Source organism: Sarcophilus harrisii, chromosome 4, assembly GCF_902635505.1.
Source record: "Sarcophilus harrisii chromosome 4, mSarHar1.11, whole genome shotgun sequence".
NCBI classification, from domain to species: Eukaryota; Metazoa; Chordata; class Mammalia; order Dasyuromorphia; family Dasyuridae; genus Sarcophilus; species Sarcophilus harrisii.
The window spans coordinates 358834943-358859995 of record NC_045429.1 but is presented as its reverse complement, the minus strand read 5'-3'; the positions used below and the strand labels follow the sequence as shown (position 1 = coordinate 358859995).

At 40.5% G+C, this 25053-nt stretch overlaps 1 protein-coding gene and 1 long non-coding RNA gene across 5 annotated transcripts in view; one reads left to right on the top strand and one right to left on the bottom strand.

Annotated features, from left to right (window-relative positions):
* Window positions 1–25053, top strand: part of IQGAP3 (IQ motif containing GTPase activating protein 3) — a 60461-nt gene that overhangs the window by 16312 nt on the left and 19096 nt on the right. For all 3 annotated transcript variants that reach the window (XR_004233929.1, XR_004233930.1, XM_012548181.3), the window contains exons 8-23: window positions 267–445; window positions 1198–1285; window positions 2582–2745; window positions 2888–2975; window positions 5953–6116; window positions 6957–7114; window positions 8873–8994; window positions 9149–9312; window positions 13198–13288; window positions 14681–14848; window positions 14952–15091; window positions 17946–18116; window positions 21355–21438; window positions 22563–22634; window positions 22739–22808; window positions 24337–24545. Coding sequence is in view for 1 of the 3 variants with exons in the window: in XM_012548181.3 (XP_012403635.3) it covers window positions 267–445; window positions 1198–1285; window positions 2582–2745; window positions 2888–2975; window positions 5953–6116; window positions 6957–7114; window positions 8873–8994; window positions 9149–9312; window positions 13198–13288; window positions 14681–14848; window positions 14952–15091; window positions 17946–18116; window positions 21355–21438; window positions 22563–22634; window positions 22739–22808; window positions 24337–24545 (2132 nt within the window). In the remaining 2 variants the exon portion in view is untranslated. The remainder of the gene's footprint in view (window positions 1–266; window positions 446–1197; window positions 1286–2581; window positions 2746–2887; window positions 2976–5952; window positions 6117–6956; window positions 7115–8872; window positions 8995–9148; window positions 9313–13197; window positions 13289–14680; window positions 14849–14951; window positions 15092–17945; window positions 18117–21354; window positions 21439–22562; window positions 22635–22738; window positions 22809–24336; window positions 24546–25053) is intronic.
* Window positions 3–5826, bottom strand: LOC116423350. 2 transcript variants are annotated; one of them, XR_004233931.1, is made up of 3 exons: window positions 5656–5826; window positions 2553–2715; window positions 3–105 (listed from the first exon to the last, which is right to left on the bottom strand). It is a non-coding gene; the product is annotated as an uncharacterized LOC116423350 (long non-coding RNA). The 2 variants fall into 2 exon arrangements; XR_004233932.1 differs by lacking the exon at window positions 5656–5826 and adding an exon at window positions 5096–5342.

Below are 25053 nucleotides of genomic sequence, written 5' to 3'. Positions count from 1 at the left end.
GTAGTAGCTAATCTTCACATGATGAATGCCAGAAGTGGTGCTTTGGATGCGTGGGAAACTCCGGCTTCAAGGGCGGAGAACACACTCCAGAAAGGAGGTTCCATCCTGGTTAGGGTAAGAGGACTCAAGAAAGTTAGGACGTCAGTGTGGAATCAGAGTTAAAGTCAAACAAAATTGATTTCACTCTGGTTCACTTCTTGTCTCTTGATTTTGTTTGCATGTCTTGTCCTCCTTCCCGCTCCAATACCCTTATCCCTACCATCCAGTCCATGCTGCCGTCCTTGCCATCAATGAGGCCGTGGAGAGGGGAGTGGTCGAAGATACTCTTGCTGCACTGAAGAATCCCAATGCTATGTTGGGGAACCTCCGGGAGCCCTTGGCTGCTGTTTACCAGGAGCTGCTAGCCCAAGTAAAAATGGAAAAAACTGCCAACTCCAGGAACTGGGTAAGGAGTAGTCTGAGAGGTCAGGTTGTCACATGCTGGGTTAGTTGACCACTCAATTCTATCTCAAGGCTTTAATTTGACACTCTGAAAGGGAGGGGGCAATTGTCCTTGCTTTACAAGAGATAGAGAAAGAGAAAGACTAAGTTTTCCCTTCTGTACAATTAGGATCATACCACCATTATTAGTACCCCTTTCTCAGGATTGTTGTGAAACTCAAATGAGATGCTGTATGTAAGTTGTTTTGCAAACTTTGAAATATGTCAGTTATTATAATAACAAAAATTTATTATAACCTAGCATAGCACTCACTTCACAGAGGGCATTGAAAAACTGTTGAATTGAATTAAAAGGGAAGGAAAATAGCATTTATATAGTGCCTACTATATGCCAAGAGCTTTACAAATATTATCTCATTTAGTGCTTGCAGCAACCCTTAGGAGATAATTAGTCTTTTGGGCTTTAAGAAGCCAGGGTTCTATGGAGAAAGATTTCTGCATTCACTGTCTATGAAGAGCAGAGATCCTGGGACATTACTGGATGAGACTGGACTCTACCCCTAGAAATTCTTAAAAATAGCTTAGGTGTGCTGGTAGCAGTGGGGTGGAAGTTTAGGTTTGTTTCTGGACCTCTGGAAAAGTTGAGGAATCCAGAAGAGTTGAGTGAAATCTGATAGAATGAGGAAACAAGAAAAGTAACAAGAGATCTTATTTCCATTTGACTTCCTCCTGCTGGCATTTTCACCCTCTTCTTAGCATGTCCAGGATGATGGAGAGAGCCAGGACATCTACGACCGCTACCTGACTCAGGCAGAGATACAGGGCAATATCAATCAAGTCAATGGTAAGAAAGGAAAAAAAAGACTTCCAATAGAAATCCAATGCAGGGTATATACCAGGAGCTTAGACAAAGAATTTGCCCATCTTAGTCAAAGATGGGAAATTTTGCCCCCTGCTTGAAATCTTGGGATTAAAGGATTTAGAACTGAAAGAACATTTAGTCCAACATCCTCATGCTTAGCCTTAATTTTGTAGACAGGTAATTGGGGCCCCTGAGAAGTGAAGTGATTCACAGTCACACAGGAAAATAGAGGAACTTCGAGTTTCACATTCAGGTAGTTTCACTCTAAATCTAGCATTCTTTCTATTATACCATGTGCTGCTAATCCTTTCACTATATCACATGGTATTTAACTTATTGTAAAAATAAATCCCTATGGGCCAAGGAGAGTGGGATTTTCTAGTGTTTAACATAAGTGCATTTACATAAAAGGGTCCTGTGTACCCCAGGAGGTTGCCTACCTTGCATATCTCAGCATACAGCTGTCCCAACCTCCACTACTCATGAAATTTTGTGCCATTTATCACTTAGAATTTCTTGTTAGCATCCTCTTTGGTCCAGTGCTATCAAACTTATAGAAATGGGGACCACTAATCCATATATAGGGATCACTGTGGACCACATATTGGCTTAGTTTTAAAATATAATGTTATCTATGTTGTATTTTTATTGATTCACTATTTCCCAATAACGTTTTAATCTGGTTCAGGCGGCTTGCATGTTTGATACCTCTTAGTCCATTCTATCCCTTTCTTCTTAACCACCCACCCTCCTAATCTAGACTAGATCAGAATCAAGCCTTTATATTCTTTTTTCTTCCTGTGGCAAATGCAAATTGTATGCCTATTAAAAAACTGATCCTTGTCCTTATTGAGTTGTCATTTGAGAGACAAATACTAAGGATCAAAATAAAAGGAAATATGGTTTTCTGAAGGGGAGGAATGTGGAAAGGTTGGAAAAGAAGAGATGAGGTTGAGAAAGAGAAAAGGGTTTGGCTCATTTAGATGGAGGAGGAGGTATAGGTTTGCCTAGCTATAACCGAGCCTGAGCTGAGAGGCTACAATCATTGAGATGGAGACCACTAATGGAAAGGAAGTCCCCAAAATCTTCAAGGATGGAATTAGAAACCTTTTAGGGTATTAGAGCAAGGAAGAGTAGTCAGAATGCTACTGACTTTTGATGATTCTGGTTACTGATGAGTAGAGGTGGGAATAGAATGAGCGCATTCTAAGGCTTCTAGTTCCTCCCAAATTGCCCAACCATTACTAACCTTGGGTTTTGTTTTGTTTTGTTTTTTAGTTCATGGAGCACTGGAGGCCATTGATGAATCTCTGGAAAGTCAGAACTCTGAGGCCTTGATCAAAGCCCTTTGTGATCCAGCTTTGGCTCTTCGAGGAGTGAGGAAGGATTTTGGTGACTGGTACCTGGAACAACTGAGTTTAGACAGAGAACAGAAATCACTGGTAAGTTGAGGAGAGAGGAGAGGAAAGGGGCTGCAAGGGAGACCCCTGAGAGTTATGATAGTTATTTGTGTACATGGGGATGGGTATCACATGTACACAAATAACTATTGTAACTCTCAGGGTAATCTCTTGCTTCTAAAAGGATCTGGGCTTGATTGATCTCCTGGAGAAGGAAGAGGTCCAGGCTAGTGTGTCTGCAGCCAATGCTAAAGGTGATCAGGAGCTTGCAAGTAAGTCATTTGCTCCATGATGGAGGTTTGACCTAGTCTGGTTATCAGGCCTCTTAAGGATGTGACAACTCTCACCTATATAGAATCTATCTCCTTCCTGGACCACTTGATGATGCTCAGGAGACAATTTCAGAAAGTGTGTTTCAGAGTCAGAAAGGAATTCAGAAAGTGGAAGTCAAATTCAGAAAGGAATTCAGGATTGTGGTATTTGCTTGTTACTAAAACAGGTTTGCATTTGGGAGAAATGCATGCCCCTTAGTAGTGTAATATTTTCTCCTGGACATTATTCTTCTATTTCTCAGTAGCTGCTGCCTGTCTTAGCCTCTACAACTAAACTGAGCAGTGAGGTAAGGGATGTTGTCCCATTCATATTTTAAAGATTATTTGCCTTCCAAGAAATCATTGGTATGCCTAGGAGAAGGGACATTTTGATTGCTTTCTCTATGGGGGACTCAACGCCATAGTTTCCAGGCACTAAATATTAAGAGCATCCACATCACTTTTGCTTATTGAACATTTCAAACTGAATGTCCCATAGTCATCTTATACTCAATATATAAATAAACAAAATTAAGAAAATAAGGGATAGCCAGATGGCACAGTGGATAGAGCACCAGCCCTGAATTCAAGAGGCTCTTAATTCAAACTCATTCTCAGACACTTAACCCTTCCTTGCTTTGTGAACCTGGGAAAGTCACTTAATTCCAAATGCCTCAAAAAAAAAAAAAAAAAAAAAAAAAAGAAAAGAAAACATCTCATTATCTTCCCTAATACTTCTCCCCTTCCAGACTTCCCTATTTTTGTTGAAGGGTATCACCATCCTATCTTCCCACATTCTAAAACCTCATCATTCCATTTGACTCATAACTCTTCATCAGTCCCACATATCCATTCACCTGTCAAATCTTTTAGTCTCCACATTTCAAATCTGTGACCTTCTGTTCACTCATACAACCACCATTCTAATTCAGGCCCTCCTTCTTCACCTCTCACCTAAGAGGTTATCACAATAGCCTCTTAATGATTTCTCAGTCTCAATTCTCTCTCATTCTAAACCATACTTTGCCCAGCTGCTGGAGTGATTTTCTCCAAGTGTATAGACCTAAACCTGTCATTCCCCCTACTCATTTAACTCTAATGGTGCCCTGCTACTTTTAGGATCAAAATTAAAAACTCCTTGCTTGGTTTTTAAATCCCTCACCACTTTTCCAGCCTCTTTGGACATCATTCTCTTTCCCACACTCTATCTGGTCCAGCTAAATTAACTTTCTTACTGTCACACACACACATACACACCCCCTTATCTCTGTCTAAAATGTGTTCCTTCCCCTCCTCCACTTCTGAGACTTTTTTTGCTTCAAGACTCAAGTACTGCTTCTACATAGAAACTCCCCCTGCCCATAGCTCTCCCTCTCCAAATTACCTTAAATTTATTTTGTATATGTTGTATCTATACATTGTCTCAAGGGATACTTTTGTTTTTACATTTATATTCCCCAGTGTCAAGCACACAGTATCTGGCATGTATTAGGGGCTTAATAAATACTTGTTTATGGATCTTGACAAGGCAACAACTTTTGCTTGAGGGTGTGTTATTAAGATTGCCCTAAGCTGGGGGGCCTTGCTGAGAACATCTTGTAGAATCAGATTCTTCACTGGAATTCACTCAAGGAAATCTTGTGCTCTTGGCCCAGGAATTTCTCTTATAATATTGACCTTGCAAATAAATTACCTCTAGCCTAAGATAGCAAGTCTAGACCTTTTTCTTTTTTTTTCTCTTCCAACCAAAGAAAGGCAGCGACTATTTACTATACAATTGTTACATTTAGCAACCAAGAAAGCAAAATCAGCCTAGTATGACAATAGGTTCCATGGCATGCAATTGGGCAAATTGATTTTAGGCCTGGGTAGACCTTGCATTAAAAGATGGAATGAACCTTGTTTGGGAGAAATCAGATGGTGACAAAAGGCCTTTCTCAGATGGGAGAATTAAAAGTCCTGTATCAGAACTGATACAGTCCTTCTTAGGGGGAAACCTCCTGGAGGCTCCTGCCAGGGGCCCATCTCTGCTCCTGAGACCTCTGGATCTGGCACAGGCAGGTTATTTGGCCCTATCTCACCTTTCTCTTCCTGGGTTTCAGCTTAATCCTGGTGGAATGGAAGTCATCAGTTTATGATACTAAGAAGAAGAGGTTGATCTTTTTTGCTGAACATCAAGGCTTTCTGAGTTCAGAGATCTTCCATTCTCAATTCCACATTATCTGACCCTGCTCACATTGTCTTACCACTGCCATAGGGCACCCCCTCTTCTACCTATACCCCAGTTTGTTCTCAAAGTTTTTCTACACAATAAAGACCTATTTTCAATCTATCCTTTCCTGCTCTGTTCTGATTCTGTGCTTAAAATAAGGTTTTTCTGTATGTTTAAAAGAAAAAAAACAATTACAATAACCTAAATTTTTACAGCATTCAAAGGTTTACAAAGCATTGTTGATTTCAAGTGTAATTAATGCTACAATGCTGCTGTATTGTTGTAGCTGTTGTTTTAAAACAAGCCACAGTCAGTGCCTTTGGTGGGTGTTTCTTTTTTTTAATTCTACTATCCTCTGCTGTCATATAATCCATTTCTTTTTTCTTTGTAGTCATCAAATCTGTCATTTTAAAAAACATAATAATATACCATTGCAATGATATATCATAATTTTCATCCATCTCCCGGTGGGAAGACATAGAGATTGTTTCCAGCTTTCTGCTATTACAAATAGAACAGCTAGGTTTGTTTTGTATTGAAATTTCCCTTTCTCTATTTAACAGCATCCTCAGGGCGTGGTCCTAGAAATGGCATTGTTGGGTCATTTGGGATGAGCAGTGGTTTTTTAAACTACCTGATGCTGCCACATTGGGGGGTAGGGCTGGAGTGGGGGTAGAGACTTTGCTTAAATGACCAGCTGAATCAACTTTTCTGTCCCCCTACCAGTGCTCCAGGCTGTGGGACGGATCAATAGAGCCATCCGTAAAGGGCTGGCAGCAGACACAGTGAGGGAGCTCATGTGCCCTGAAGCCCAGCTGCCTGAGGTGTACCCCTTTGCTGAATCCATGTACCAGCAGGAACTGAGTTTGATTCAGCGGCAACAGGAAGGGGTGAGTCACAAGAAGGAGACACAGGTTCTCCTGACAACTGGAGAGATTATGGGTAGTCATGGGGTACTATCCTCCTTGTCATTGGTCCTCTGCTCATTAATTTTGCTGATCTCTATCAGTACCTTTCGTTAGGCCGTTAGAAAAGTTCTGAAGGGAAGAAGACACAGCCCTAGCCCTTGGGGAAATTCCACACCATGAAAGCACTGATACTGGAACAAGAGCAAAAGATCTAGTGGGCCAGAGTTCTAGATACTTATAGTGGGGGGATGGAAAGGCCTGGGGTGGTAAAAGGAGACTTGAGTGAATGTTTGGATAAGCCTAAGAAGCCTTCTTAAAGAAGGGCAGAGTGGAGATGCATTTGATTGGGGGGGAAAGACTAGGATTCATGGAGTCCCAGTGGATAGGTCATTTAATTCAGAGGATTCTAATGGAAGGCTAGAAGATTGCAGGAGGGTGAGAGCCAGGATGGAACACACATTGTCCTAGGAAGAAAGAGCCAGTGTGCACTAAAAATTTGCAATGGGAATGTGGAATAATGAGATCTGAAGTTAATTATCACTTATATATAGTACTTTAAGATTTGTAGAGCATTTTACATAAGTTATCTCATTTGGTCCCCACAAAAACCCTTGGAGATAAGTGCTTTTATAATCTTCATTTTAGCGACAAAGAAACTAAATCTGAGAGTGGTTAGATGATTTATGCTAGGGTCATACAGCTGGTAATCATCTGAATCAGGATTTGAACTAGGGTCTTTCTGATTCCCATCAGTTTAGGATGGAGGGAAGTACCCTTCAGGCTCCAGATTAGTCAGGGAGGACTTCCATGTCTCTCTTCTAGGACATGGCTCAGGAGGAGCTCTTTGTGGCTTTGGAGATGCTCTCTGCTGTTGCCCTGATTAATCGGTACCTGGAGGCGGGGGATGTCGGGGGCTTCTGGAACAGTATGGTGAGCCCAGCTTTGGGCCTGGCTGAAGTGAATGGAGAGAATGCCCAACGGTAAGTAAAGCATGCAGCCTTTAAAATCTCAGGGTCAGGAGAGAAACAGGTGGGAGAAATGAAAGCAATGGATTTCTATGGTACTTTTGAAGGTTACAAAGTACTTTCCTTGTAGTTTTAGGAGGTAGATAATACAAATATTATTACATCTATTGTTGTTGTTGTTGCTTGTCTCCATTATATCAGAGAAATGATGCAAGTGAATTGGATTTAAGTGAGGGAGGGCTGTGCAAGGTCACCTGTCTACTTTCTCCTCCAGGGAAAAATCTGGGTCCAGTCGTCCTGATCTGTATTATGATGCCTATTTTGCAGGTGATCCATCAATTAATAAGCAGTCATTAAATACCTAATAAGTGCTTCGAGGACAGTTAGATGGGGCAGTGGATAGAGGTGCAATTTCCTGAATTCAAATCTGGTCTCAGACAATAGTTGTGTGAACCTGGGCAAGTCACTTAACCTTTTTTGCCTCAATTTCCCCATCTGTCAAATGAGCTGGAGAAGGAAATTTGCCAAGAAACCCCAAAGAATCAAGTTGGACACTGCTGAAACAACTGAACAACTATGTGAATAATGCAAATATTATTAGACCCATTTTACAAGCATTTATTAAATGTGCCTAGTAAGTGCCAAACAATGTTTTAAGTTCTGGGAATAAAAAAGACTTAAAAAAAGAGTTCCTGCCCTCAAGGAGCTTACATTCAATTTGAGGGAAGGGGGTGGAGAGAGACACACAGCATATATCTATATACAAATCTATACAATCTTTGCAAATCTAGGAATCTCTATCAAATCATATCTATGAATCTATCAAATCAAAGCAAGATTCTTTGGAGGGTGGGGATTACTAAGGACTGTGGGGGCAGAAGGAAAGATTTCTTGTAAAAAGTAAGTTTTGAAGGACTCTAGGGATTCTAGGGCACATGAGGAAGCATGAGATATAAACTGTGTAAAGGCATGGAGATAGGAAACAAGAGCTTCCATCATGAGGAACATTAGGAGGCCAGTCTGGTTGAATTGGGGAAAGGGAGTAAGGTACTTAAAAGTATGTGCTTTTCGGACTTTTGCAAGTTTACATGTCCTTAGCACCAAGAAGGCTCTGAACTAGTCCGATCTGGGAGCAAGTCCATTGTCTCTGATTTGGGAATGAGCTCCTTCATTAGGGTTGGAGTCTAGATATCTCTGTTTCAGCATTAAGTCACTACCTGCTTTCCCTCAAGAAGCTTGGAAGGTGGTCCTTGCATGTGGAAAAGAGAAGATATAATCTGATTATTCCCTTGAATGTGGGGCTGGTAGAAAGATGGTGGGAAGTGGAAGGCTGGTAGATAGCAGAAAGATGGTGGGAAGTAAAAAGTTGTGAGAAGTAGGAAAATGGTAAATAGTGGAAAGTAAAAAGATAGTAGTTAGTCAAAAGATACTGAAAAGTAGAAAGATGGTGAATAATGAAAAGATGACTGGATCTCGGATTCAAGTCCTGACTCTGAGATTCAGTACCTATGAAATCTTTTCACCGCTAAGCCTGTCTTCCCATCTACAAGATAGGGATACCAATACTTGTACATTGTATTTTATGGGGTTGCTATAAAAAAATCACTTTGTAACCTTGAAAGCATTTAGATGAAATTTAAGTAATTATTGTTCTTAGTCTCTTCTTTGAGCCTTAGTTTCTCATTGGGAGATAAAATCCTCCACCTCTTCTGACCCCTAAGTGCTGTGAGACCCCAAATCTCCCAACTGACCTTGTCTTTTTTTATTTCTCAGTTATTTTGTTGCCCTGGGAAGGCTGTGGCAAGAACGGAATGGGGCCGGGACCTTCCTGAATTGGAATGACTTGCAGGCCACTGTGAGCCAAGTCAATAGTCAGGTCCAAGCAGAGACAGAGCGTGAGTTGGGCCTTGGAAGGGATGGATCATGTTGGGGGTCAGACTCATAACCCCCAGTACTGGTCATTGCAACCGCTTTTGTTTGCTAGGCATTCTGTTTCTAGAATGCAATGCTGGATTCCCCTTTCTTGGTTGACTCTGTCTGTTCCATCAGAGATCCTCACAATCAGTCTCATCAACGAGGCCCTGGATCAGGGAACCCCAGAGAAGACCTTGACTGCCCTACTGTTGCCCTCTGCTGGCCTGGATAATGTCAGTCTCCCTGTTGGCCCCCTGTACCACCATATCCTATCCTCCGCCAAGAGAATGAAGGCTCAGGTAGGCTTGAGAATTACCTAGGTCACATGATCAAAAATGCTCTCTATCTCCACAGAACTGATTAAATCTGAATGCAGATTGAAAAATACTTTAAAAAAAACAAACTTTCTTTTATTTTTTTGTCTGTTTTCTTTTGCGGCTTGACTAATTGGAAATATGTTTTGCATGATTTCATATGTATAATCGATAATGAATTGCTTGTCTTCTCAAAGAAGTGGGAGGGAAGGAGAGAATTTGGAACTCAAAATCCTAAAAAATGAATGTTGAAAATTTTATTACAAGTAACTAGGAAATATTTAATGAAATAAAAACAAATTTTTGAAAATGACTTAGTTTATAACAAGTATTGAGCACTCATTTTGTAGTGCTACATCCTTGACACTGAGAGAATAAAAAAGGAGAAAGAGGTACCCAAAAGACAGAGACAGCCAGGAAAGCAGCATGGATTCAAATACTGACTTTACTGTCTTAGTTAAGTCACTTATCTTCTCCCTTTCCATCTGTTTTATCATCTGGGAAATAAAAGACTTGGAATAAACAGTCTCTATGTCCTACATCTAATCCCAGAGAAAGGAGCAGAACCATTGGAAATAGTCTAGGGTGGCTTTCCCGAGAAGGAGGATATAGAAAGGAGGGCAGGGAAGGAGAAGGAGTTGAGCTAAGCAGAAGATAAGTGATAGAGAGCATTACAGGTATGGGGAATGGGGAAGAGTTTGAGCTGGGATAGAGTGGAGACTCCGGGAAAGACAGCGTTCTCTCATGGCAGGATGGTTAGGGCCCAGAGGAGAGAATGTAGGATAGAAACCCCAAAGTCAAACTCCAGCACTAGGACTTGATCCAACAGACAATAAAGAGCGATATTCTAGATTCCTGAAAAGGGAGGGAATTTCTTGTCATATTGTTTTTGTCTTTTGTTTTTATATTTTTTGTTGTTATATTAAGGAACACAAATTTATTTCCTTGTGAACTTTACTTTTTAAAAAAATACAGTGAATATTGAATGTTGTAATTTAAAAATACTTAAACATTCAAGTAAGACTAACTCATACTATTAAAAAATTTTCAATAGGATTTTATTTTCCAAATACATGTAAAAAAGGTAATTTTCAACATTTATCATGTTCCAAATTTTTTTCCCTCCCATCCTTCTATTCCCCAAAACAGCAAGTAATCTGAGATAGGTAAATCATACTTCTATGGTGCTTAAGATAATACCAAAAAAACTTTCTTCACTACAGTCCTGCAAGTATATAGTACTATTATTCCCTTATTATAGCTGAGGAAACTGAAGCTGAGGGTTGTTAGGTCATATATTCAGTAAGTATTGAATCCAGGTCTTTTGAAGCTAATCTGCTGTGTATTCCAAACTTGTCCTCCACAATAACTCACTCTAAAACTCTTATCCTTTACAGTCTACTAAAGCTTATGGACTCCTCCTTAGAATAAAATTTGTTTTTTAAATTCATAATTTGAAGGAAATACTCAATGTTCATTAAGAGTTAATGAAAATAGAGGTTAAGAATTCCTGCTTTCTCAGTCTTTGATTATATATTTGAATATCAGTAAATGCATTCCTAGTTCTATAAAGGTTTTCTTTTGTAAAATAAATGTTTCATTACAGGATTATAGATTTAGACCTAGACTATTTAAAAAGAACCTCATTTTACAGATGAGGAAACTGAGGCCCCAAGGTTCATACAAATGTCAGCATTTGAACCCAATTCCTCTGATTCCAGAGGCAATGCTGCAATATAGGTGGTTGTGTGTGTGGATCTTTCTTTCTCCTTGTATGTCATTCTTTACAATGACATGTTCTATTGATGTATCCTTCCCCGTTTGTTGAATATTTACTCAGTTTTCAGTTTTTCCCACATTACAAATAATGTAGTTATGAAAATCTTTATAGAGAAGAGACTTTGAAATTTTTTTTGAATGTGGAGAGAATCTTGAGTCTCTTAGATTGAGCGTGAGAGTCATCTCTGACATACAATAAAAAAAAATTTAAATAGTAAGAATATATTGTGCTTTTAAGGTTTGCATAGTGCTTTACAGATATTCCCTCTTTTGATCCTTCATCCCTATTATTATCTCTATTTTATAGTTGAGGAAACTGAAGCAGATAGTGATTTGTCCAGGGTCATACAGCTAGAAATTCTGGAAATTCAAAAGAAGGATAAATTTGGGATAAAAGATAATGAGGTCTGTTTTAGGCATGTCAAAATGAAATTAATAATACTTACAAAACTCTATTATTTCATCAGTATGGATATTCTCTTTAACCAAAAATCAAGACCTCATCCATATCTTCCTAGACAATTTTAAGAATTGTTGTGGCCAAAATACACATTCATGCCTTGGGGATGATCCGGGATGATCCTTTTGGGGATGATTTTTATAAAATATGAATATGTGCATGTGACCATCCCCTTTGACCTCATAATTCCACCAATGGGATAATCCTTTAACAGAAACTTATTAAACACCTTCTATAGGCCAGCCACTGTGCTGAATGCTGGAGATACAAAGGCAGAAATTATATCCCTGTCCTCAAGAAGCTTATATTCTATCAGGGAAGACAATGAAAATTTCTGCCCAAGACCACCTCTTCCAGCATCCCAGGCTACCAACTTGGATGTCGTCCTTGACCCTGCGCTCTCCCTCATCTTGTAGAGGTTGCTGAAGTTGCTTTTATTTCAGTTTTCACATCTCTTATAAATGATCCCTTCTTCCTAGCCACCCAGTCACCCCCAGTTAAGCCCTTTATCACCTCTCACTTAGCTTCCTTGTGGTCCCTGCCTCCTCCTCCTGTTTTTCTTTCATACAGTTCCCAAAGTGTGAAGCTGACCATTTTATTCCCCTTTCCAATAAAATCCAATGGCTCCTTATTACCTCTAAGATCATTATAAACAACTTTCTTTGGCACTCAAAGCCCTTCACAACCTGGCCTCAGACTCCTTTTCTAGCCTTGTTCCACATTATTCTTCTTCAGAGTGAAATTGTTCTTCTTTCTGGGATTTGTACTACATTTCCCTGTGCCAGTGCCTTTGTAATATACTCCCTCCTCACTTCCAATTCTTCAAACCTCTAGCAAGATTCAGCTTATGACAATTTTCTTTCTAATCCCCACAATTGCTGACTCCCCTCTCTCATCATCTTGTGTCTGTTTTTTACATGCCTATATATGTCCTTATTGTCTTCCCCTGTGGAATGTAAATTCCTTGAGGGTAGGGATTGTTTTACTTCTATCTCTGTGTCCCTAGCACCTAGCACAGTGCCTGGCACAAAGTAAGTGCTTAAATGCTTGTTGATTGATTCTAGTTTTCCTCCTGATAACCTGTGAAGTAGACAGTGTAAATAGCATTCTCATTTTAGACTTGGAAAAACAGAGTCTCAGTGATGGACCCAAGATCACCTAGTGGGTAGTAATTCTAGAATTTGGATCCTGCTCTCCCAGTTCTAACCCCAGCACAGTCCCAGTACTAATAGTGTTTCTGATTGCTCTCCAGAAAGCATGGTTTCCATTTGCATAGTCACTGGCAATGTCCAAAGCCACCTGTCTCCCCAAAGCACCAGCTAACAAAGCCTTTTATCGTTGTTTATTTTTGCTGTTTTGATGAGTGAGAGTTTTAGCTTTTTCAAGCATTTGTTCACAATTTGTACTTCATCTTTGGTGAATTGCTAGTTAAATCCTTGGTCCCTTTAAGAGGACAACAGCTTCTGCTGGCTGTGGTTGGATGAGAGGAGATAAGAATACCTGTTAAAAGGTCCAGGTCAAATCAGAATGGCTAATTAACCTCATTAGGGGGAAGAGAGAGGGAGAAAATCTTGTAAAATTGGAAATCCAGATTGGCCCCTAATCTTCCTTCCTCTTTACCTTTACTCTAGGTAACAATGGACCCTGGAGCTGTTCTATGGTTGGAGGAGATCCGCCAAGGAGTGGCCAAAGCTAATCAGGAGACAGAAGCAGCTCAGAACAGTAAGAAAGATAAGGAAATTTTGCTCGTTCCTATTTCATTCCCATCCCTTTTTATCCACCTCCTGAGAAGAGGCAGACTGGCAGTAACAGAAGACCTGTTGGCTAGACTGTAGGAGAGACTTTTTGATAGTCAAAGGCATGAGAGAATCTTTTTTGTATTCAGCCCCCATCTGCTGCCTCTCTTGTCCTTTCCTGACTCTCCTTCTCATGCATTACTCCCAACACTGGCACATGCCAAGAGTGTATAAGAAATCATGCAGTAGGCTGAAAAAATATCTTCCCCTTTTTCTTCTGCCTTTGGGTTGGATTCTGGTTGGGACTCTGCCCCCAGAATGTGTGTGAGTTCATTCAGCCGAGTGAGATGGGGAGGAGAATAGAAGAGGAGGTTCAGTCAACAAATATTAAGTATCTGCTCTGTTCAAAGTGCTGGGTTAAATATAGGCAGCAATCACGAATTCTGTCTTTGCTCTCAAGAAACTTGTAAATATCCAGAAGTGCTCTTTTTGTTTAGGTGAAGGTCAGACTAGATGATTCTGTGGTCGGAGTCCAAAGTTCCCAACTACAGAATTCTTTCAATTTCTTTAGCCAGGCTGCGTGAGTTTGAAATTTTGGGGGGGACCTCCCTGGAAAGCTGTTGTTCCTATCAGGGGCATAAAGTCCTTATCACAGAAGTGATGCCTGAGTAGGCTTTTAAAGGGTAGTTGAGGATTCAGTGTTTCCTGCAGTTCTGGCATGTTGGTGCTTAATAAGTGTTTATTGGTGGACTGATCAATGCAGCAGCCAAAAAGATGAAGGGAGAGTGTTTTGGACTTGTAAGCTAAAGCCCAAGGAAGTGAGAATATAGAGCCCAGTTGGAGGACAGAGAATTAATCACATTTGACTGGAGTTTAGGTTGTATAAAAGTATATGAGGTAAGACTAAGGTAAAACTGATGCAAAACCGAATCATGTTTTCTCTTTGCATCATACCTTCTGTCTATTTGTTCAGCTTCTTAAAGGCAGAGCCCGAGTGTCTCAGTAAATCAAGCCTTGTCTACCGGACTCCTCACCTTGTTTCTTGCCAGCTCCCTGCCTTGGATTCCATGTTCTCTACTCATGTCTTGCCTTTAACCACATCAAACTGTAGTAATTGTTCTATCTTCCTGAGATGCTTGGTTCTCCTTTATCCATCCATTTCCATTTCTGACCCCTTCCTAATCTAGTTCAACATTGTCTTTCTCCAGAGGTCCTTGCTAGACTGATAGCAACCCTTTCCGTTTCCATTTTGCTGTCTTCTCTTCCCCATCTCACTGGATCTCTTCTCTCTCACCTCTCCCACGGTCGAGAACAGCATGCTTCTTGGGGAAGCTCGTTAGGAACTAATTGACTTTTCTCTCTTATCCTGCCACTCTAGTGGCCCTGGGAATGGCCGCTATCAACCAAGCCATCAAGGAGGGGAAGTCAGGCCAGACAGAACGAGTATTACGCAATCCTGCTGTGGCCCTTTGTGGGGTGGTCACAGAATGTGCTGATGACTACCAGAAGGCATTGCAGGACATCATGGAAAGGAAGCAACAGCCAGGTATCAGTCCTCTACCCTGCCTTTGTTCTGATTCCTCCTCCTTGTCCCCCCATCTCTTCAAATCTCTCTATCTCTTCTCTCTTTTTCCATGGCTTCTCTTTAGGAAACAGATTCTTCTGGGTCCAGCATCAGACGAAGGATGGCATTGCCTATTACTTCCACCTGCAGACTTTCCAGGGGACCTGGGAACGCCCTATTGATTGTACCCTAAATACTTCCCACCTCACCCGTGAAGAGATCCAGGTTAGTGAGAAGGGAGGCTAAAACCTCCCGACTTGGTTATGGATTGATCACAGTCACAATAAGCTACTCCTAGTGAGGTTCCTAATTTTGTGCCTGCCCTTCTTTCAAAGATCAGGAGGCTTCTGTGCTTGCCCCCACGGCCCTAAAGTCGGGCAGCTTGGAAACTTGGAGGAGGGTCCCCTGGGGCTTCCCCGAGAACTTTAGACTCAAGCAGCCTGGCTAATAAAGCTGAAAAGAGTTTCATTGCCAGGAGCCTTCAACTCTCGATCATAAAATCATCTAGTTTGGCCCTCACCTAAATAAGAAGAGCTGGTGTGAAGAACTCCAGTGAGGAGGAGGCTGCTTCCTCTCTGAGGCAGCCCTTTGTACTTTGGGATAGATCTGACTGCCAGTAGGTGCTCCCATCATATCGAGCCTAAATTTGTCTCTTTGTTGCTTCTACTATCAGACACTGCTTTCTGAGATCAGAGCCAAACCAATTCTCCTTCTGTGTGGTGGCCCTTTGGATGCTTGAAGGCAGCTCTCCTGCCTTCCCTTCAGTCTTCTCCTCCTCTTTACTCTGACATCCCTACTATATCTGTCTACTGATTTTTATATGACTTGATCTTAAGGCTGTTGGCCATGTCCTGATTTTTATCTTCTGGATGCCTTTCATGTTAGCAGTATCTTTCCTAAAATGGGGTACCCACTTTAGGTTTTAGCCTCTCTTCCCACTCTTTCCCCTCCAATCCTCTCCTGAAGCCTCCAAGGCATAACTGACCTGGATTTCTTCACTGATGAGGTAGGAGTTCTTTTTCATATTCATTATTTCACATAGTTCATATGCCAATTTTTGTGTAGCCTTTTTCCAATTATTGGACATCAGCCATGTTTCTAGTTCTTTGTGATGCCAAAAAAAAAAAAAATGCTACTATAAATATTTTTATATCTTATTTTGAGTTTACAGTCTCTAAAATCTCGGAACTTTTTTTCTGATGAATTTCTGTATAATCCTACCCATTGTGTTAATCTTTTCATTGTAAAGTTAAAAAAAAACACACACACAAGTAGAAGATTTTGCATTTATCCCTATTTAATTTAATCTTAGATTTGGTAGTATGATATGATGGATAGAAGGCCAGATAGTCAATATTGGTCAGGAAGACTTGGGTTCAAATATTGATTGTAGACACCTACTAACTATAACTACAGTCAAGTCTCTCCACCTCTTACTACCAGGAAACTATGACTACAAGTTATAGACAGTTTCCAAATTGACAGTTCATGGCACAGATGAAATCGCAGCTCCAAATAAAAAAGATTCAGCCCAGATTCTAATCTATAAAGATCTTTTTGAATCTTGACTCTCATTTAACATACTAATTTATATCTACCAACATGATGTCATCTGCAGATTTGATAAACATTCTCTCTATGACATTATCTGAGTTATAAATAAATTAATATGTAGGTCCAAATACAGAGACCTGAAACACTTTGCAAGAAACCTTCCAAATTTACATGGAAACATTTAAAAAAACTCTCTGAGCCTAGCTATTTAACCACTTTCAAATCTACCTAAGCATATTGTATATATTGGAGTCTCCAACCTTCACCTTTTCCATTAAAACAGCATGAGGGATTTTTGTCAGGGTTAAATAAAATATAAATAAATCAATATTTTCCCTAGTAAGCTGGTCAAAAAGGAATATGAGGTTAGTGATGGCTCTTTGGGATCACTGCTTCCTTTTCTAGATGTTCACTGACCAACTAAAATTCTGCCATTTTAGCCTTCCTTAATGGCATCAGTGTGCCTCTGATAATCTTCAGATTTATGATTTTGTCTTCTATTATTTGCCTTCTCATGTTTTGTGCATGTCTTTAAAAAAACCCAACTTGGTCATTGCATATATATCTACATCAAGCTCTTTAGACAGCCCCCTGCTTTCATCTTCATCAAAACTGAGCTGCCTCTCCTTGTAGGATATTAGTTCTAGTCTCCTGCCTACCCGTCTCCTGAACTTTTTGAAATCTGCTCTCCCCAAATCTGATAACAGAGACTGTGCATTGTTTTCTTATTATCATTTCTAAGCTTCCCACCATTCCTGTCCCTAGAAACCAGTTCGTCCTTTTTGGTGAGGTTCAAATCTAGGACAGACATTCCCCCTATTGTTTCATCTATCTTTGGAAGTATTGGAAGGTCAGAAAGGGTAAGTTCAAAAGTGATTAGCTTGTGAAACTATGTTTTACATGACTTTACTTATATAATCAGCATATCACTTGCCTTTTCAAATTGAGGGGCAGAGGGAGGGAGAAAATTTGGAACTCAAAATTGTTCATTATAATTGGGGAAAATACTTAACAAAATAATATATTTAAAAGTTATTAACTGTCCTTCTCTGGGCAGAAAGAGTGCTAACAGATGTCAAAAAACATTGAAATCCGTCATCACTATCATATATGTCTATATCATACTTGTGAATTATTTCCCAGGCCTCTCCTCCAGTTCTTTTTGCTTACCTTCTTCTGGAAGTTATACCCTTGGAATGTCATATTCCAACCATAGCTCCTTCACTTATTAGCCATGGGACTTTGGACAAGACATTTCCCCTAAACTAGGTCTCAAGTTTCTTAATCTGAAAAATGATCTGAATAATCCTAATTTCTATTCTAGCTCAAAAGGCAGTGATAAGTACTATAGGAACATGAGGGAGGGAGATAGGCAGAGTGAATGATCAAAGTGATAGATGGAAAAAATCATGACATTGAAGTGGGAGCTGGAGAGAAAACTTCTTTTACCTTTACTTTTATCATGACACTCCAACTATCTGCCAGATCACTTTAACCCTCCCTACCATTCATTCTTTTTCCACAGGCAGCAATCACAACAGTTACTGCCGCCTATGACCGACACCAGCTTTGGAGGGCCAATGTTGACTTTGTCATCCAGCTCCAGGCCCGGATGCGAGGCTTTCTTGTTCGGCAGGAATTTGCCAAGCATTCTCACTTCCTAAAGATCTGGCTCCCAGCCATTATCAAGATTCAGGTAGAGCTCTTCAAAACTCTGGATTTTTTGAATTTTCAGCATCTCACCCCATCTTCTATACTGAGTGAAAGCTAAATTGTCTTTGGGTCCCCAAAGGATTATTCCACAGAAAATGGAAATCTTTTGTCTGCCCAAAGAACAAAACGAAAGGAGATTGTAGAGGAAGGGATAGAAATTCCACAAGGGGATCGTGGAGAGGGTGAAGTGAGAGAGGCAAAGTACAGAAGTTGTCTTCTGCCTCTTTCCTCCTTTCTAAAACATGCTCAAGGTTGCTATTCCTGAAGCCTTCTCAATAGATATCTTGAGTAAGTTATTTTGGGTGGGATCAATCTTACCAAAAATGTCATTCTTTCCTTAAGTCATTATCGTTTTTCTCTCCTTTATCATATATTCCCCTTGGCCCAAGGATTTGAGACTTCTTCACCTTTTAGATTTGTTGGGGTGGATGTGGGTGTGTGTGTGATGGTCACTTAATTCAATAAGCATTCCCCTTGCCTAAAGATCAGCTAGGACATACAGTAGATAGTGTACTGGGCCTAGAGTCAGCAAGACCTGAATTCAAATCTCTTCTCAGAGCCTTTTTAGCTGTGTGATCTGGGCAAGTCACTTAACTGGGTTTGCCTCAGTTTCCTCATCTGTAAAATGAGCTGGAGAAAGAAATGGCGAACCACTCCAGTATCTTTGCCAAGAAAACCCCAAACAAGGTCATGAAGATTTGGACATGACTGAATAACAACTGTTCCATAGTCTACTGAATGAAAGCCCAGTCTCAGCTTCACATTCAAGGGCTCCCGTGGTCTGGGGCTAACCTTCTGCTTTCCTACATGTGGTCTGACTAGAAAGAGCAATAGCCCTAGAGTTAGGAGACCTGAGTTTTTGGGGAGAAGGGGGAAGGAAGGTAGTGTGTGTGTGTGTGTGTGTGTGTGTGTGTGTGTATGCGCACGAAGACTATATGTTTGTGTTGCATGTGTGTGTGTGTGTGTGTGTGTGTGTGTAATTATTTGGTATTATATATGTGTGTGTATGTTTGAAGGTGTATATTGTATAGGTATGTGTGAGTGTGACTACTGATTATATGGTGTTTGTGTGGGTGAGTTGGTATGTAATTATAGTAGTATAACTGTAGGCATGGAAATATAGATATATTTGGTATACATTATACATCTATCAATCAGTAAACATTTAAGAAGTACCTACTAAGTGCCAGGCTAAGCCCTAAGGATAAAAATAAGGGCAAAAGATAGCCCCTGCCCACAAGGAGCTCACTAACTGAAGGGGGGACAACATACTGACACATAAATATAAACTAAATATCAGTTAAATAATTCATAGAAGGAAGGCATTGGTATTAAGAGGGGCTGGAGAAGGCTTATAGAAAGTGGTCAGTAGTTGGAGTGAAGGAGTGAAAGCTGGAATCAGCCAATGAAAATGTCCAAAGCCAAAAATGGAATGTTTTGTTTGTGGAACATCCAGGAGACCAAGTACATGTTTTTGGGGGGATGGGGGGGAATGGGGTTCAAGAAGACTGGAAAAGTAGGAGGGAGGGGCTTGGTTGTGAAAAGTATTTTGTATTTGCTCTTGGAGGCAACACTGAGCCACTAGAGTTTATTGAGTAGGAGAATGACATGACATTTTAGGAAAATCACTTTAATGGAGAAGGGATTAGAGATAACAGAGACAAGGCAGACTGACCCACCAGCAGGCTATCCAGACATAATCTGGATGTGGGATGATAAGGCTCCACACCAGAGCAGTGGGAGTGTCAGAAGTGGGAAGGAAGCATATTCAAGAGAGATTGCAAAGGTAAAACCAACTGGCCTTGGCTACATATTGGAGTAGGACTGGGTGTGGAAAAGGTGGGGATGAGAGATAGTGATAAGTCTCAAGGATTGGGAGGATGGTGATCCTTTTGTAGTATCAGAGGAGGTAGGAATGGGGGGGAAGGTTCAAGGGGAAAGATAATGATTCTGTTTTAGATATATTGAGTTAAGGTGTCCACTGGACATCCAGTTTGAATTGTCTAATATATACCACTTTCTTTATATGTGTATATTGCCTATTTTTAATATTTAAATATACATGTTTTGTGTGTATATATATGTATATATCTATACACACATATATACATGTATATATCTGTATATGTACATATATGTATGTTTACATATATATAGCCATGTATATATGCATGTATACATACACACACAAATATTTATGGACAATTCTATGTGTATTCAATATGGATATATCATTATGCGAGAGAATAGAGAGTCTTCCCGAATGTGTTTGTATGAGTGTTTGTTCTTTGGTATATATAAAGATTTGTGTGGATGTACGATGTTGTTTAAGGAAGAGCAGTATGGTATAAAGATTACTGATTTGAGCATCAGGACACCTTGGTTCAAATTTTGACCCTATTGTTTATGACTTTTGTGACACTGAGCAAGTACTTTAACCTTTTTTGGCCTCATTTTCTTATGTATAAAATTAGAGGATTGGATTCTACTATGCTTAAGGCCCCTCCAACTCTCAATCTATGTCTGTTAACTATGTGTTCTCATGGATATTAGTTTGTGTATCTATGACACTGGTGGGTAATGATTTGGGACATGCAGGGTAGGACTGGACCAGGCTCAGCAAGGATACACATATAGCCTATGCCCCTTTGACCATTCAGCCTCTGTTAATCCTCAGCATCATCCCCACAATTTGTCTTTTCCATCCCAAATACAGAGCTAGTGGAGGAGATTAGTAAACTTTGCAGACTAGGTCTTCTACAGATTCATATTGTTGAATGAAAATTTACTTTTAGATGACAGTGCCTTCATTTCTCTCTATATCACACAAAGCTTTTCTACGAAGTCATCCCTGATTGCCTCCAGATTTTCCTAGAGCATCTTGTCTGCATGATTCCTTTACCCCATTATTCCCTGCCTGGTACCAAATTTATTTGGGTCCATGTTGTACTTCCCCTCCATCTCCTCCAACTGTCTCAATAGAACATAAGTTTCTTGAAACCAGGGACTGTCATTTTCACCCTTGCATAGTGTGAAGTATATTGTAGTCATTTAAATGTTGAATTTGAATTTGGAAACATGTAGATTCTCCATCTTTCCTGGTTTGCACCCTGACTCCTGAGCATCTGAGGATGGAATATGATTTCGTGGGCTGTTCATGTTGGAGGAGGGAACAGGAGTGGAGACAGATGAGACAATTTCTTTTCTCTCCTTATTTACAGTCTCATTGGAGAGGTTACCAGCAGAGAAAAATCTATCAAGAACGAATGAGGTTCTTAAAGGCAAATGTGGCATCTGTGATGAAGGTACCCATGGTTGGGCTTCTGGGGACTTTCTCTTTCTCCCCACAAGGGACCCATTAGCAGCAGTTTCTTAATCTACCTTTTTTGCGATGTCTAGAGGAAATGGCCTTATGGCCAATACTAGGCTGAAAATAAGGAGACACAGGGACTGACCAGGGTGAATAGCTTTGCATAAGTTGATTAATCACTGTGAAATGTGTTATTACCCTCACCACCCTCACCCTCTTTTTTTCCCTGAGTCCCTCCTTTCTGGCCCTGAGTTTCCTCCTTCACAGAATGGGGTGTTGGACCTCAAATAGCCTTTTTGGCCCTAAATCATGTGGTCCTATGAAATCTTCATAGCCCTTCAAGGTTGGCAATCTAGAGATCCTGGGGAGGTTAAGTGGGTTGTTCAGAGTAGTACAGCACATGCTATCTATCAATATAGATCTGGGAAATGGAACTTAGACAGCCAATTACCAGTTATTTATTCTTGTTCCTTCCTCTTACTCAGAGTGGATTGATGGCAATGCTGCACTAGTCATTTCTAAGCAGATCTGCTTCCCTGCCCTTGTTGCATCCCAGTGTTATAGGAAAGGGCTTTTAGATTATCCTCTCTAGATTCTGAAGGAAATTCAACTTGATAACATTTATTAAGCACCTGCTATGTGGATAGGGCACTAAGCTTGGAATCAAGAAGACTCATCTTTGTGAGTTTATATCCAATCTTAGCTAACTGGGTGACCCTGGGCATATCACTTAATACTGCTTGCCTCAGTTTCCTCAACTGTAAAGTGAGCTGGAGAAGGAAATGGACAAACCCTTCCAATATCTTTGCCAAGAAAACCCCAAACAGGGTTTGAAGAATCATGCATAAATTAAAAATGACTGAAAAACAATATGTGTCACACTGTGCTTAGCCCTAATGATACCAAAAAAAAAAAAAAAAACAACAACAACTTGTGGCTGGAAATACGTCTGAGCCTAAGAGAAGAAGCCAGGATCTCTAAACTTCTGTTGGATTTCTGTTTAAGTTGTTATTGCATTTTCTGAATTCTGGGTGGGGGGCATCACTTTGCAATCTGAGAACAAAGGTTTGCATGTAGCCCTGACAAGGATATCTCTAATACTGTGTCTCCTTCCCAAAGATCCAGGCCTGCGCCCGGATGTGGGTAGCTCGGAGGAGATATCGGGAAAGATTACATTTTTTCCAAGAGAATGTAAGTGCTAGCCCCTCATCCTCCCTGGGTGCCATCTTTTAACCCATGCAACCAAAGAAAGAGGAAGGAAGATAATAATTTTCTCTTTCTCTACCCACTAACAGATTAATTCAGTTGTGAAGATCCAGGCATTTTTCCGAGCCAGGAGAGCCCGGGATGATTATAGGATGCTGGGTAAGTTGGTTTGCAATTCACTTTATTGGTTTTGGTAGTGAGATTGCTGTATGATTTTAGGTAAGCTGCCTTACCTCTCTGGGCTCAATTTCCATCAACCTCTACCATTCCTGAATTTTTCTTTTGATTTAAGGGGGAGATCTTTAGGCAAAAGGAGACACAATCCCAACTCTTGGGAAGCTTCTGCTCTGAAGCTTCTAGCTATTATCTGCTGTCATAGGAATAGGCTTAGATTAATAGCTAGACTCTATAAAAAATTAATAGATTTTATCATAATACATTAATGAGCAGACTGTGTCTATTATTTGAGATCCAGCCTAGCCAGCTTTGGAGAGCTCTATCACCAGAAAGTGGTCAGGTGCTGAACTTTTTCATTCATCTGAATGCACAAATACCATCCTCTGTTCTTTTTATTTTTTTAGGCCACTAGGTGGATACATTGTCTAGGACACCTGAGTTCAAATCTAGCCTCAGACCTACTAGTTACTAGACAAGACCTATGACCTCTCTCCTTCAGTTTCCTCATCTGTAAAATGAGGAGTTTGGATTCAGTGGCTTCTAAGATTCCTTTTAGCTCTAAATCTATGACCCCATGAACTCAAATCAGGGAATTGGAATTGGATGGGGAATGATCATTGGAGGGAACTGTAGGTCTTGGGGATAAGACAACAAATGGGACTAAAATAGTTCCTTAAAAAGCCACTTTGAGAGCAGCTAGATGGTGCAGTAGATAAAACAATTGACCTTGAATTTAGGAGGACCTGAGTTCAAATCTGGCCTCAGACACTTACCTCTTCTAGCAAGCCACTTAACTCCCAAATGCCTCAAAATAACAATTATTTAAAAAAAAAAAAAAAAAAAGGGCCACTTTGAGTAAACTTTGGATGGAAAATGCCATCAGTATCCAGAGAGAGAACTATGGAGACTGAATGCAGATTAAAGCATATAATTTTCACCTTTTTTTCCTTGGTTTTTTTCTTGGTTTTTTTCCTTTTGTTCTTGTTTTTCTCTCTCAAAGTGACTCATATGGAAATATGTAAAAAAATGAATATACATGTATAATCTTAAAAAAACACAGATAACCTTTTTTTTAAAAAGCCATTTTGAGCATCTGGGTATGATAATGGGTATCCTTGGGGAAAGACTGGTCAGGTTGTTATTTCAATTATCTCAGAATGAGAATGTCTGAATAGAAAGAAAGGAACAGGACTAAGGAATCTGAGGAACATGGGAATGGACAGTATGTATTAGAGGTAGGTGGATGTTGATCCAAAGCTGTTGGGGATAGATAGCCACAGACAGCTCCAAGAATTATTAATAAGCTGTGCCAAGGGAAAATCAATGGTGTAGTCAGGGTGGAGGGTGAGGATCCTACTTTATAAAAGAGGATGTATTTAGGAGCGTGGAGCTCCTGGTCTCCCATCTCCACAAAGAACGGAATGGAATGAGGTGGCAAGAGATGGGGGTTGGTGAGAACTGAGGAGGGTTCTCCTAGCCTTCATCTCCCCCCTACATTGTCTCCCTCTAGTCCACGATCAACACCCCCCTCTCAGTGTGGTGTGTCGATTTGCCCACCTCCTGGATCAGAGGCAGCAAGATTTCTGGGAAGAGGCTGAGCTGCTGAAGCTACAGGAGGAGGTGGTCAGGAAAATCCGGTCCAACCAACAACTGGAGCAGGACCTCAACCTGATGGACATCAAGATTGGCCTGCTGGTGAAGAATAGAATCACACTGCAGGTAATCGGTCAAGCCCACATCCAGCGTCTGGCTCCAGACATCATCACATATAGAAGGCAGTTATATGCCGGACTCTGTGCTAAGTGTGCCTTACGATTATTATCCCATTTAATCTTTACAATGACTCTGGGAGGGAGGGATTGTTATTATCCCACTTTCACAACTGAGGAAACTGAGGCAAATAAGAGCTTAAGTGACGTGGCCAGAGACACACAGCTAATAAATGTCTGAGCCTAAAGTTGGGTCCAGGAACTCTGTGCACTAGTGGCCACAATCATAACTCATAGTGATCCGTATCATTGCTTCAACCTGCCTTTCTCAGGAACATCATGGTGTTCGTAGGCAGGGAATAGAGCCCTGAACACCCTGCCACAAGACCCGAGTTCAAATATGGCCTTGAGGGGAAATCACTTCCCCCCTCCCCCCATTTGTAAGATTGGACTCCTTCACAGGGTGGTTGTGGGGAGAATGGGTTGTTAATCTTCACATTACTATATGAATGTGAATT